The sequence below is a fragment of the Lepisma saccharinum genome, chromosome 1, assembly GCF_977018435.1.
Source record: "Lepisma saccharinum chromosome 1, izLepSacc3.1, whole genome shotgun sequence".
NCBI classification, from domain to species: Eukaryota; Metazoa; Arthropoda; class Insecta; order Zygentoma; family Lepismatidae; genus Lepisma; species Lepisma saccharinum.
The window spans coordinates 90,387,017-90,402,448 of record NC_139229.1 but is presented as its reverse complement, the minus strand read 5'-3'; the positions used below and the strand labels follow the sequence as shown (position 1 = coordinate 90,402,448).

General features: G+C 39.0%; 1 protein-coding gene across 3 annotated transcripts in view; it reads left to right on the top strand.

The window, feature by feature from the left end:
* Positions 1-15,432, top strand: part of LOC145997517 (uncharacterized) — a 147,679-nt gene that overhangs the window by 118,372 nt on the left and 13,875 nt on the right. For all 3 annotated transcript variants that reach the window (XM_083134620.1, XM_083134621.1, XM_083134622.1), the window contains exons 10-13: positions 1,775-1,920; positions 2,956-3,114; positions 9,976-10,219; positions 12,490-13,000. In XM_083134620.1, the coding sequence (XP_082990746.1) occupies positions 1,775-1,920; positions 2,956-3,114; positions 9,976-10,219; positions 12,490-13,000 (1,060 nt within the window). The remainder of the gene's footprint in view (positions 1-1,774; positions 1,921-2,955; positions 3,115-9,975; positions 10,220-12,489; positions 13,001-15,432) is intronic.

The window sequence follows — 15,432 nt, the reverse complement described above, 5'->3', positions numbered from 1 at the left end:
GCAGGGCCCCTGCTGGAAATTTCTACTGTTTTCAGTAGACAGAATCTACTGTTATCAACTGTACTCTACTGTGGTTCTCGGAAATCTACTGAAACTCAATGGTTTCCTACTGAACAAGTTCAGTAGGGCTACTGTACATGTACAGTAGAAGAAATACAAGTGAAATATTCTCTTCAGTATTACATGTAATATTGTATACAGTGTATGTAACTCATCATGTTGGTTGTAAATATAACTTTTCATTCCTCCTGATTTAAAATTTGTTTTTTATATCTATTTGAAAATCTAAACACAGTAGATGTTTCAAAACATCTATAGATCTACTGAAAACAGTACAGTAGAGAAAAAATTACAAGTGAAAATAACTTCTTGCTTGAATTATTGTTTTAAGTCCACTTTATGCACAGTAAGGCATAACTGGACCTACAGTTTAAAGTGGAATCCGAACCACTTGTGCCTCCACTGGGTATTGAACCCATGAAAATAACTTCTTCAGTATTATATTTAATATGTATGTAATGTTTTTATCTTCAAATGGTGGCTATAAGTATTACATTTCATTCATCCTTATTAACAATTTTTATTTATATCCGTTTGAAAATCTAAACACAACAGATATATCAAAACACATATAGATCTACTGAAAACAGTAGACAAAATTTTCAGCAGGTGACCACCGAAATAATAGAACCAGTACAAGTAAGTCTTGTGAAAAAAGTTAGTAATTCGCTTATGTGTATTTATTAAATGGATACATATTTTGGAGATTACTACAAGTTCCTCTCTTATGATTTCGTTATACAACTGTGGGAAAGGAAGATATCCCAGACAAACCCTTCTAGGCTATTTTTGACACACACACTTGAGTTTGGGGTCAAACCTTGATGCTGAATCCTGTTGGGTGTATCTTGGCTCTCATTGGTCCTGAATCAGAAACAGTTACGCAGATGCTGGTTCCCTACTGCTGTAGTTTTTTCATGCATTACATAGCATGCACTTTTGTATATTAAGCAATAGCAAAGATTTTTTCCAATCTGCTCTTCAAACCCAGTAATGTACCACTACGCCAGGACTTGGAATCAGTAAATAGTCTCTTATAACCAGTTACATGGTACCGTTCCAAGATTTGGAAACAAGACCAGTAGCGAAATGATTGATTACAGACCGATAGTTTTATGTAGTACCAAAGAGTGAGTGAGTGAGTGAGTGAGTGAGTGAGTGAGTGAGTGTGTGTGTGTGTGTGTGTGTGTGTGTGTGTGTGTGTGTGTGTGTGTGTGTGTGTGTGTGTGTGTGTGTGTGTGTGTGTGTGAGAGAGAGAGAGAGAGAGAGAGAGAGAGAGAGAGAGAGAGAGAGAGAGAGAGAGAGAGAGAGAGAGAGAGAGAGAGAGAGAGAGAGAGAGAGAGAGAGAGAGAGAGAGAGAGAGAGAGAGAGAGAGAGAGAGAGAGAGAGAGAGAGAGAGAGAGAGAGAGAGGCACAATGTACTATGCTTCATTCAGCACTCATTCTATGGGTATGGAATGAATGCCAGAGAATAAATTTTGCAAAATACAGAAAGTTAAATTAGTATTTGAAAAATTAAATGCTGATAAAACTACAACTAATAGGATGATGTGATTTAATGAATCTGTCAATGAAAAAGCCTTTTTTCATGCATGGTGTATCTTCAAATTGTATTATTGTTTTTATTCATGGTTAGAGTTTCTACCATACGATTTTGAGGCCAATTCTAGAAATGCATATATAATGATTTTGAAATTAAGTAAGATGTTTTCAGTTTTCAGGCTCCTACAATGCACCATGAGATAAGGATGAGCAACATGCAAATTCATGATGTTATAATAGTTGGAGCAGGAATGGCTGGACTGGGGGCAGCAAGAACATTGTTGGAATCTGGAATAAGAAATTTGGTCATATTAGAAGGTAAGTATTAAATTTACCATATTTACCAAATGCCTTTTGTAAATGTAACAAGAAGATTTATCTTAAATCTGTAGATATGGTATTCCATGCTCCATTGGGTGGTACTAGGAAGGAAAGTATTTGGTTTTGAAAATTGGAAAAATGGAATAAGTCATTGCTTACTTATGACCTGAATTTCACACTTCTGCCAGACATATTTGTTTTTAAAGTAGAAGTTTTGAAAATCCATTAAATTTTCCAATTTTACCTGTGCAAAATATGCTTTAAAATCCTTAGTGGAAATATATTTAGTTTGTTATTTTATTTCGCATTTGTGCCACTATTGGCTAATTGTAACAATGTGGGTGAGTGATGACTAGATGAAATTGTTGAAAGGACACTCCAAAGAACATCCATGCCCAGACTGGGATTGAAACTCAGGCCAAAAAAATAGAAAATTGATGTAAAATAACAAAAATAGAACAGAAGAAAAGCAGATTTAGTTGTTTAGAGTTATAAATTATGAAACTTCAGAACTAGCAGATATTCACACCAATCAAATTTTCACTTTCCATTTCTATTTCAAATTTTCCAGGAGTTTTCTACATCCTTTAATACGTATCTGACAGTTGCTGTAAGATTATAATTACTCCCTCTGTCCCATAATTATTGTCTGGTACACTTTTGTTTGTTGTCCCATAATATTTGTCGGATAGGCAAACTGAGACATTGGTGTATACAGAAGAAGAAAATTAAACACGGGAATGAGTCATACAATGTTATTACTCAAGGATCAGTACAAATTTGCTGATCAAGTGTCCAAAAGAACATAAATAAAAAGTCACAATTTTGGCATACCGGACTATAATTATGAGACAGAGGGAGTATTTCTTTGGTCTTCGTTTTTCATTGTTAATCAATGTTCTTTTGGACATTTCTCAACTTTAATATGTACTGCATTACTTGTGCTGAAAAGTTTTAATATTTGTACATTTTGTTATTGCACCTCTAGTCTTTGAGATTTGAAATATATATATATTTTTTTTCTTTCCAAAGCTCAAAATTATGCTGGTGGAAGAGTGTTTTCACATCCTTTGAATGAATCATTTGTTGAAACTGGTGCTCAGTGGATCCATGGACAGAATGGAAATGTTGTATATGAATTAGCAAAAAGGTATAACCTGCTAGCAGATTATACTTCTGCAGAAGGTGAAGGTAAGAGCCTACTGTAAAACACATCTAAAATCTTGTTATTAAAGTGGTAAGATCTAAGTCCAGGAACAGAATAGTAAGAAAGTTCTGATGTTTTGTAGTTATCTCATCAGCATTCTTGATGGAAATCTAAGATCCTGCAATGTGTCCGTTCAGTCTAAGGCCAGCCACACACCGGATCTGACATGACACAATGCGATGAGTCATTTTTGTTGCAAACTGACTCAGGGAATGTTTAACATGGTGCTCTTATGGGCTGCTGCACACCGGACGAAACAGTTGACTCAAGTCACGTTGTGACGGCTTGCGACAAACCAGTGAGGGTCCCAGGAATTTGGTCTCGCAGGAACACGATGTGACAAAAGGTTCTGTGCATGTGCGAATCCATTTTTTCTCAGTGCATCACGTCCATGTCACTCATCACTGTATCCTTTGACAGTACATACGTACAGGGTAAGTCAAAATGATGGACCTGATTACAGAAATTTATTCTGGGAAATCTAATAAACGTATGTCATTGTGAGACATGCGCTTTGAAAGGTTAACTTTCAAAGTTTAGTTTCCACGCAGTGTTTCCACTTTCTACCGCTAGGAAAATGGCGTTGACTGGAGAACAGAGATCTTTCTGTATACTTGATTATCATGTGAACAAGTCTGTGATTACTGATTAGTGTGAAACAGCATTTCCGTACCAAATATCGGAGAGAACCATCTATGGGGAAGGCCATTCGTAAATGGTATGAACATTTCAGAGATTCGGGCTGCATCTGTAAATGAAAATTGACTGGCCGTCTGTCGACTGGGGAAGAGACAGTGGAACGAGTGCGCACATGTTTCGTGAGGAGTCCACAGAAGTCCACCTACCGAGCAGCGAGAGAACTTCAACTTCCACAGAAAACTGTCTGGCGGGTTCTGCGGAAACGTTTACAAATGAAACCCTACCGCTTGCAACTAGCTCAAGCCTTAAAATACACTGATTATGCTTTGCGCGCGTCCTTCTGTGCTGATTTCCTCGCATTAATGGAAACTGATGGTTTCTCTGAGAGGTTAATTTACAGTGATGAAGCAACTTTTCACCTTTCAGGGAAAGTGAATAGACACAACGTAAGGATTTGGGGAACTGCTAACCCCCATGAATTTGTGGAACACGAACGCGATTGTCCCAAAGTGAATGCCTTTTGTGCTATTTCCCACGAAAAGATTTATGTGCCCTTTTTCTTCCATGAACGTACTGTGACAGGACTTGTTTTTCTTGATATGCTGCAACTATGGCTCCTTCCACAGCTTGCAGAGGATAGCGTAGATTCCATTCTCCAATTGGATGGTGCCCCTGCGCATTACCATGGCAGCGTTCGGGACCATCTCAATGGGGCATTGGAACAATGTTGGATAGGCCGTGCATCTCCGGAGGATCGACCTCTCCTTTATTGGCCACCTCGTTCCCCCAACTTAACCCAAGTGATTTCTTCATGTGGGGTTTTGTCAAAGACCATGTTTACGTACCACCACTTCCAACAACATTGGATGGCCTGCATGCCCGCACCACAGCAGCCATTGCTGATATTGACCGCAACATGCTACCCAAGGTTTGGCAGGAGATAGGCTATTGGCTTGATGTGTGCCGTGTTACGCGAGGTGCTTACATATAACACTTGTGATTTGTTTGAAAAAAAAAATTGACAGTTTACCTTTCTTAGCACATGTCTCACGATAACATTTGTTTATTATATTTCACAGAATAAATGTCTGAAATCGGGTCCATCATTTTGACTTACCCTGTATTATATGTAGGTTTGAACGTTGCAGTCAAGGTTAAAAATGAAGCATCTTCCAGAGAAGCTATTGATAAGGACAAAATTGATGTGCTATGGAATTAACTGGCACAATTACATTACCTGAAAAAAATAGGTCTATTGGAAATTATCCTGTATTTGGACAGAGAATGTAGTGTACAAACTTTATCGTAAACTGTGAAAGGAAAACAATCTTCAGGCCAGTTTGATATTTATTGCCCGAATAACTGTGTGTTTGCAGTTCGCGAATTAAACTTCTTCTTTTTTTGCAGGGGTTTCATCTACATATTGCTGGATTCATGTGTAAACAGGAAATATATTAACAAGAAAATCTACTCTCTTTTGATAGGAGACAAATTAACATTTTAATGAAAAATAACTAGAAATACAATGCAAAACTAAGCTATGCAATTGATTAATCAGTTCCTCACACAAAAAATGTGTTTCCAATGTCACTTTGTGTATCGTCGCATCGTGTTGCATCATGTCATGTCGGTTACAGTGTGTAGCTGACCTAAGGTGTCGGGCTTTGGGCTCAGGCTATGGGACACACTCTGGTTCCTGGGAAGAAGCGTAACAACTTTTCTCCTGAGATTTTGGCCAGTGTATGGGACTGGTGACCACCCACCATCATGAGGAAATTGGGAAGCTGCGAATGAGTAGCTTAACCTAGTTGTGGAAAATTTGCAACAACTGGGGATTCTTTGTGCTGACCACATGTCACCCTGTAACTGGCCAGATGATCTCCCACCTCAGCAGGTGTAAGTGAGGCCGGCAGTTGGTAGGAAGGCTCTAGCCCTCAAGGGCTGTTGTCCCATGGGTTATTATATTCTTGCAGGAAATATACAGGGTGTTGCAAAATACCTGTTACAACGCTTGGGAGGTGGTTCGACAAGTAAAAACAAGGAAAAAATGCCATGTGGAAAAATGTTGAAATCGGCACCGTTTTCGAGTGACAGGCGTGCGAAAATCGCCTCACACCATGTTTATGGCACAATAACTCAAGAAGGAAGAAATATATCAATGTCGGAATAAAATAATACAAACAAAATCGTACCTGGCGAATACAATGGTGCATCAATTGAGGCCCAGTGTAAATTGCGCAAGGGGACTCTCAAATAAAGTGGGGAATCCCCTGATGGAAAATACAAGACATTTACTACTATCTTCTACATAATGTTGAGATCGGAATGTAGGCAGTAAAAAATGGCGACGTATGTCCACATGTCCCACTACTGCTGGGACACCGTCCCACACCCGGAAAATAGGAAAATAACTGCAAATCTCCTGTTGTACACGGTTCACATTGCGGTACGAAGAAGAAAAGAAACCAATTTGTCGCATGTCTCACTACTGCTGGGACACCATCCCAAATGGAAAAAAATACTGGAAAATCATAAAAAAACGTTTTCAATCCCTTAATGTTGACACACTACTTTGCAGTACGAAAAATAAAAGTTAAACAATGGCCACATGTCGTCAGGCTATACATACGTATACTACAAGAAAGCTCCCCAAAGAAAGTGGGTAATCCTAAAAGGAATGAAGACGGGGAATGGCGAGAAAACGCACACAATGGCATGTAACATTTCCAGGCACAGCACATCTTGAAGGGATTCCACTGAGAAGCGCACAACCTCCGCACATGCAGATCGACGGTATGAAGTACAGCGATATCCAGCATCTTCACTCGCACCTTTCACTAAAGGACACTATGCGGTGCTGATAGGGGCTCACAAACACCGGTATACTCAGAGACGTTGTTGAAAATGTCCGCCATTGACTTCAAGACAAAGATGGCATCGGCGAAGCACTGATTGTCTTGTACGCGCAAATACCTCTGGCATGTCACCAATTGTTCCAGCAGCGGCACTAACACGAGCAACGAGATCCTCAGCACTTTCCACAGGGGTTTCATACACGAGCCTTTTCATTTCTCCCCACACAAAGAAATCCAGTGGTGTGAGGTCGGAGGAACAAGGTGGCCACGGTAAAGGTCCACCCCTGCAAATCCAACGATCGCCGAAAATATCGTTGAGTAAGGCCCTGGCTCCCCGGTCGAAATGTGCGGGGGCGCCGTCGTGTGGAAACCAGATACGTTGTCTAACTGCCAGTGGCACGTTTTCCAAAAGTTCAGGTAATACGTCATGTAGAAACATCCGATAATTCCCACCACACAAAGTAGAGGGCAAAATGTACGGGCCTATCAAGTGGTCACCTACTACGCCACACCACACATTCACTGCGAACCTATGTTGATGATGGCGCACAATGATTGCATGCGGATTGTCCATATCCCAGACGTGGCTGTTGTGGCTATTGAACATGCCGTCCCTGGTGAATATTGCCTCATCGGTCCACAAAACTCTTGTTGGGAAATCTGGAATGGCAAGAGTTTGTTGCACGTACCATTGGCAGAAATCCATGCGTAGGGGAAAGTCCATGGGCAGTATGTGGTGCACCTTATGCAATTTGTATGGGTGCAATCCCTCCTCCTGAAGAACGCGGAACACATTGCTATGGTGGGTTTGTTGAGTACGAGCACTGACACGTGTGCTGGTGTCAGGACGGTCTCGTATCGCGTCCAACACGTCCTCTTCAAATTGCACAGTGCGCACAGTGCGGGGTCTTCCACAATCCCACCTACGGGGTAGTAGAGATCCAGTTTCACGCAGTCGAGCATCAAGTCTTTGAAAGAGTGCATGTGCTTGTAACCGCCTATTGGGAAAACGTTCGTGATACGAACGCCGTGCTTCACGGCTGTTTCGGTTTGCCTCTCCATAAACGAGATGCATATCAGCAAGCTCGTGGGTAGAGTACTCCACGATTGTCCTGTTCGAGAACTGCCCAGCAACAGGGGCACTTTCCCTCCGAGTGACGGATCACAACTGCCGTGATTAGCACCCACGTAATGTCACACAGGTGTCCACGCAGTTGTTGCAATCCGAGAAAGAACACGGGAATACGTACTCTACGTACAATATTCCTTGGCGCAATTCAACCATACACACACGCCAGACTAAACTCCACGCTGCGAGACGCAGAACAAGACAGGAAAAACAACGGTCGACTACTCTCTACGTAGTATCCACCAACACTAATACGTAACAGGTGACCTACACTCACAGCGCCTCTAGTGTGGCTTTCTGTATCAATTAGCTGAAATCAATCTGAGCGTAATTTGATGGCATAGCGTCATTTTCGGGTGAATTTCCTATTTCCCGAGTGTGGGACGGTGTCCCAGCAGTAGTGGGACATGTGGACATACGTCGTCATTTTTTACTGCCTACATTCCGATCTCAACATTATGTAGAAAATAGCAGTAAATTTCCTATATTTTCCATCAGGGTATTCCCCACTTTCTTTGAAAGTCCCCTTGCGCAATTTAGACTGGGCCTCAATTGATGCACCATTGCATTCGCCAGGTATGATTTTGTTTGTATTATTTTATTCCGACATTGATATATTTCTTCCTTCTTGAGTTATTGTGCCATAAACATGGTGTGAGGCAATTTTCGCACGCCTGTCACTCGCAAACGGTGCCGATTTCGACATTTTTTCACATGGCATTTTTTCCTTGTTTTTACTTGTCGAATCACCTCCCAAGCGTTGTAACAGGTATTTTGCAACACCCTGTATACATAAACATGTAGAGAAGAAAAAATAGGGACATGAAAGTTAGGACAGGTACGCACTTTTTTTTTAATGTTATGTTCCTGTATTCCGATATGGTCTACTCAACATGTGGTATTAAAAGCTACTTCAGTTGTAGGATGTAGCTTCAAGTTCAAAGTACTCTGAAATAGTAAGATACTTTTGAATTAAAAAGAAAAAAGATTGGATTCAGGTAATTTGTTTTTGGTTAACAATGGATAGTAGTTTTTGAAAAAAACATGTGGAGTGGCCAAATATTTTAAGGAGTCAACTTAGCCATTTCCTTCATCCTTCATCAATGCCATTTAATCATCATTCAATCTTAACATTTCAATTATGTAAAGAGGGAGAAAGTAGCCATGGTAGCTCAGTCATTAGGGTGTCTGACTACCATGCGAGAGACCTGGTTTCGATCCTCGGCGGTGGAGAAGCGAGATTTTTTCAACCTTATAAAGGAGATTCGGCACCCACCCAGCATCCTATAAAGTGCGTACCTGGAGAAAATTCTGGGGGGTAAAGGTAGCCAGGGACATGGTGCTGATCAAATCACCCCCTTCCCTTCAGCAATGGTCAAGAAAGTGTGGGGCCCTAACTCCACACCCCCTATACACTTTCATGGCGTGCTGCTAAGCACAGGGGAACATCTTTAAGAGGAAGAAAAGCGACAACAAATACAAAAAACAAAACCAGATAAATATTTTCCCAATAATACAATACTGCTCTCCTGTCTGGTCCATGGCATGTCCCACTCAGTTCTCTAGAATCGATTCAGTCTTTCACTTTTTCCTAGCTATAGTTCATTATGGAATTTTTCAATTCTGCATCTCCTGTCATATCTACACTTAGAGACTCTCCATCAGCTCCGTTTGCAGAATGACTTCAATTATCTGTACAAAATTGTCAATGGCAAAATCCGCTGCAATACACTCCTTCAAGAATTCCACTTTTGCGTACCTATGCACACAACACACAACAAAAACCTATTTTACACAGAAAAACCTAGACTGGAAATTCAAAAGAGATCTCTCTTCTACAGACTTCCCACGCAATATAATGCCCTCCCATCAAGTGTTGACATATTCAATACAGAGTACGCCTTTCGGTCTTCCATCCGAAAAAATATTTCTAAATAATACAATGTATAATAGTGCCATCTTGACATACTTTTGTTACTTCTGTTAATATTTTTGTTATTTTTCTTTTTTTTCTTTTCATTGTTGACAATTTCAGCATAAAATGGTCATTGGTGCTGTATCTGGAATTTTCTCAATAAATAAATTAATATTTTGTAAAAAAAAAATTACTGTAAAATACTGTATCAGAGTGCTGATTTATGACGAGCCCTTTTATGTTTTCCCCATTTAATTTTTTTTTAAAATTATGAAATAATTTTAATTGGTTTCCTGCATTTTTATAGGCCCTTATCTAAATGAATGTGGAATGGCTATAGATCCAAATATAATCAAAGAGATACATGAAGTTGTTGAAGAAATTCTGGACAGTTGTTCAAAATTTATGGATCCGGAAACCAACATAATGAACATTCCTCCATCTGTGGGACATTATTTGAAGTGTAATTATGAAAAGTATCTAGAAACGTGTACAGATGATACAGCGGAAGTGAAGAAGTGGAAAGAAGAATTACTTGATTGGCATACCAGGTATTCGTAATGTATTTGTTGAAATATTGGTCACTATCAGTGGCGGCGAGGGGGGCAGTTGCCCCTCCCCCATCCCCCACTTATTGCCACTTTTGCCCCGCACTATGCTAAACCTAATCTATGAGGGAAAGTAAACTGTCTTTGCCCTTCTGTTTTGGCACCTTGCCCCCCCTTCAGTTTTGGAAACTAATCGCTGCCACTGGTCACTATGAAAGGTTAGGGAACTTGCATTTGTGTACACTTATTCACATTTATAAGCACAGTAAGTGAAATGATATATAAGTATCTTATTACATACATGGATTGCAGTGGCGTCTCGTCCCTTGGGGCTTCCGGGGCTTAGCCCCCTAAAGAAAAACGGACGTATTCACGTAATTATCAATCACCATAACGCATAACTATCACACAATCTTTTAAAAGGCGATTTTTACCCACGTAAATTCATCGTCTGTTGCAATGGATACAACAGCGCTCCTAGCGGCATTGATGTCAATTATCGCTTTCCGGGGCACGTCGCAAAGGAAGGCGTGGCCTACATTCACGCTACAGTAAAGGTCACATGCTAGCAGAGAGAGGAGGGGAGAGTGCAATGCATTTGAGTGCTGATTCGGGGCTAGCTCCGTTGCGTCGCGTTCGATCTCGCGTGTTGTTCTGTAGTGTTTTGGTGGCTTTCATTCGCTATGTTTGAGTGAGTTTGGCAGGGTTGATGTTCGAACACAAATTGATGAAGGACATAGGCTGTCAATTACAAGACACAATGAATTTGTCCGGAAAAATAGGCATATATTAAATAGAATTATCGATTGCTTAAAATTCTGTGGTCGACATGAACTTGCTCTATGAGGACATAATGAAAGAGAACAATCTTTAAACAGAGGCATCTTCCCAGATTTATTATCCCTTCATAGAAGAGTTAACTTCGTGTTCTTTAATGTAGTGAAGAGTTGAAAAACATAAACTCCATCAGTAGATTGCATTCATTTTTTATTTAAAATTATTTAGAGGGTATCTTTTCAGAAACAGTAAAAATGACAAACATAGTTTTAATAACTCCAGTGGCAACAGCTGAATCTGAACGATGTTTCAGCACATTGAAGCGTATTAAAACCTGCTTAAGAAATGCAATGGGACAAGACAGACCAAATGCCTTGGCACTTGCTTACAATACAGATAGAATACATTTCAAACATAGAGGGCTTCAACGAAAAAGTAATAACAAAATTTGCTGAGCAGAAGAACAGGAGTCAACGTTCGTAGAAAGGTGTTTCACAACAATACCTGTTTCTTTTGTAATCATGTGAATTGTCATTATATTTTAAATTCTTTAAAAAAATAAGTTTAGTTTTGTAGTTTAGAAGATAAATAGCCTACCCTTTTTTTTTGTAATTCATGTAATTTGTCATTACATTTTAAATTCTTTCAAAAAAGTAAGTCCAGTTTTGTAGTCTAGAAGAAAAAATACCTATTTTTTGTAATTCATGTGAATTGTAATTATATTTTAAATTCTTTAAAAAATAAGCCCCGGCCAAATTTGAGGCCACGAGATGCCACTGATGGATTGTACATAACTTGATAAATTTACTTTGTACAGTCATGGACACTTCTAGGTTGTAACAACTCCATTGACTTTCAATGAGATTGTTACAACTCAGACATGCCCATGGGTGTACTCTGATGGGCTAATCAGGAATTGTGTGCTCCAATTGTCAAAAGTGAATATTATGGAAATTAAAAATACAATGAAGAAGTCTTCAATGTAACTTTATGTAAGACCATGAGGTTTGTTTAAGGTGTAATTTTACATTTTCATCATGAGATGTAAAGGGTGGTACTGTGAACATTTTAAATGGGAAAAGAAAGAGGGTTGTGTGACACCTCGCTTTATAGAATCTTACTTTTAAACAAAGTTTGAAGGAATCACTTTTTGAAAAGTGCCATGATTTTCAAATAGCTGTAATACGAATTTAAAACTTCACAACAATTTGATAAAATAGAAGTGGAAAACAAAATAAATAAATTTATTTCTCCTCAATTTCAATCTGCTTATCTTACTTGTCCTGTATCCCCCAAATACTGTTCAAGATTTGACTCCAGAAGCTATTGATATTGCAAACTGAATGTTCAACACATTAAGGCAACAAGACTGGTAAGAGTTTATATTTAAAGTTCAAATATAAGTATAAAAGCATTCATCACATTAATTCAGTTAATCCATTAATCAAAAATCTTTGAAAATCACCATGAAACCAATAATAACTTATCTTTTTCAGGTTTCAAGTCATCGATAATTCATGCATGGATTTAGATAATCTCTCAGCAAAATTTTGGGGTTTTTACAAAACTTGTGAGGGTCTTAATTACATGAACTTTAAAACTGGATATGGCAGTCTGGTGCAGAAACTAGTGGGTGAGCTACCAGAGGGAGTTCTACATTTAAATTGTCCAGTTAATGAAATTGATTGGCAACCTATTATAAGTTTGGAATGCTGTAATGGGGAAGCAAAATGTAGGAACAGTAACAACAGCGCCACAAAAATCTTTGGAAATCACCATGAAACCAACAATAACTTATCAGGTACTGATAAAGATTCTGGAAGCTGTCACTCCTTAGAATACACATGCATTGGTTGCAAAAGTAGTCTACAGTATCCTATCACAGTTTCATGCAGTAATGGTATTCAGTATAAAGCAAAGCATGTGATAGTTACTTGCTCTCTTGGATACCTAAAAGAAAATCACAGGGCATTGTTCAAGCAGAACCTTCCATTACCAATGGTTAAGGTGAGTACATTTTTTGTTGTTCATATTTATTCATTCATAGTTGAAAAACTATTGAGTTATCTTGGTATTATAAAGGTCGTACAAGACCTGAAATCAGTGCTTATTATTACGAAAAGTCAGAAAAAATACATTCTACGTTAAAATAAAGTGAATGAAAGAAAGCCAAACTGAACATGGTTACCAAATTTCTTAGCTATTGTCTGAATGCTCTGCTAAGTTATTTAACCTTTAGACCGCCGAGCGGGTTTTTGAAAGTAACCTCTCTCTGGCTACCGCCTTTGCACGCAATTTTTAAATTTTACACTTATTTCAGAAAATGTTATATCTCGTGGGGAGTTTTTTCACATATTCTATAATGTAATGCATCCAAGAACATGAAATGACTTTAATTCAGTTGAGAAAGGATCATTCTTTGAAAATAAGGCTAAAGTTTGCACCCCCTTCCAAGAATAGCAGGGGAAGAGGGGGCAAATTCCCCATTTTTATGATTTTTTCATTGAAAGTTGTGGCCGCGACACACCCAATCCCTCTTATTGGCTTTGGCATTTTGATTCCTGCACGGTTGCATGCCCTGATGTTTTAGCGGAAAAACAAAAGTTACCCGAAGTAGATTGGTCAAATAGTCTACGACTTATAACATTTTTTGTCAAATAAGTGTACAAATTTAAAATTCACGCCAGCTTCCATACGTAACTTTGAAGTCGGGAGGAGGGGGGTCCTGGGTGGGTGGGTTTTCTTCCACATGACATTTCAAAGTTTTATCTCAGCATCTGTCAGCGTTTACAACCTCACATACAAGTATGAAGGTCCTAAAAGCACATGAACTTTTTAATCAGCGGACTACGCCTATATTTTCAATGGTCCACTAGTGGACCATTGGCCGACTAAAGGTTAAATTTGGAGGGAGGGGTGTAATTTCCAGAGGTGATTTTCCCCCCAGATCACCCCCTGAATTCATCACTGATTTGGTGACAGTACATCAAGTCCCATCTTCTCTGTTTTCTGGATTTCAAGATCGGGAATTACTTTTCAGACTTACATGATACACAGGAAAACATACATCTTCAATGTCAAAATCCTTTTGTTGTTTTTCCCTCATATCAATGCCAATTATTAGTCAAGCCATCTTTTTCGCATATACCTTTTGCCACTTTCTGTCATGAATTCAAAAATATATTGTATGTAGGGACAATGAACACGAACTGTGAGTCACACTGTAATGTTAATTTTAGTTATAAACAAAGATGAAAAATATATGTGATCATTCCACTAAGATGTTTGCCTGGTGTTAAATTAGAAACCAGAAAAAATACTTTCTTAACTTCTTAATGTATGTATTGTCAATACTGCTGCAAGACTTTTAATATTTCCACAATAAAAGATGAGAAGTAGGGCTGAGCCGGTAAGTGTTGGTTGATATTTTTGCACCGATACTAGCCAATGCCATTGTTTTTGAGTCACTAGAGGCATGGCCAAAACCAATTGTCTTTTTCCATTTCAAAGTTTAATTCACCTTTTCCAACTTCCCTTTGGTTTTGAAAAAAAAAATTAGAAATATTTATGCATTTGTTAAATGAACCTGTACTCAAGTTTCCGGGAACAGCCAGTGCGTGACACAAAGATCTGTACGCAAATAAGACTCGCGGTCAGGTATCTTGTAAATCAAGCGTAACGTGAAATTATCCCCATGGGAGTTCGCTGCTTCTGTTTAGTTCTCTTTGAAGTCTACCAGGCTTGTTCATACAGATGCGGTCTCGTGTAACAATAACCCCAATGAGAACCCGAAAGCCAACGATGCGTAATCCTTCCACTTTCTTTGGCGTTTGCAGATATCCCTCTCTTAAGTGACCTCCCACAGTCAAAAAGGTCATCGTCCATGAAAGTGGTGGTTGTATCTCAGACATAGTACATGGAATTTTCCTGGAAATTGACATACCTTGTTTGTCCCGACTGGGTTTCAGCAGGCTTTTTTCGGCACAAGGAACGCGGCAGGGGAATAATTTTCTTTGAACGACAGATGACGGCAGTTAGTTTCTGGAAAGTGTAGTGATGGGTTTGGATTTCCTCCCATGCCAAGAGATAGAACTATGCATTTAATTTTTCTTAGAAATCATATGCCGAAAGTATATCGAAAGCAAAGTCACGTCAGAATATCACTGTACTGAAGTCAATCGCCTGATATAGAAGCAAGATACTGGTAAGTTTTCATTCTTCCCTTACATTTTGTTTACTAATTATTATTCTCTTTGTGAAAGGACAAAAAAAAGACGACATTGGTTTCACATTACAGCTTTACTGTTAGTTTTAGACGTCGTGTCCGGGGATGGCAAATCACCAATTTTTCCTGTGTTCACGGATGATTTAATGTTAGTTTGGGAAGAGTAATCTTTTAGTTTTAGAGGAGGTTGAAGAGGCATGATCTCATTTTTCAA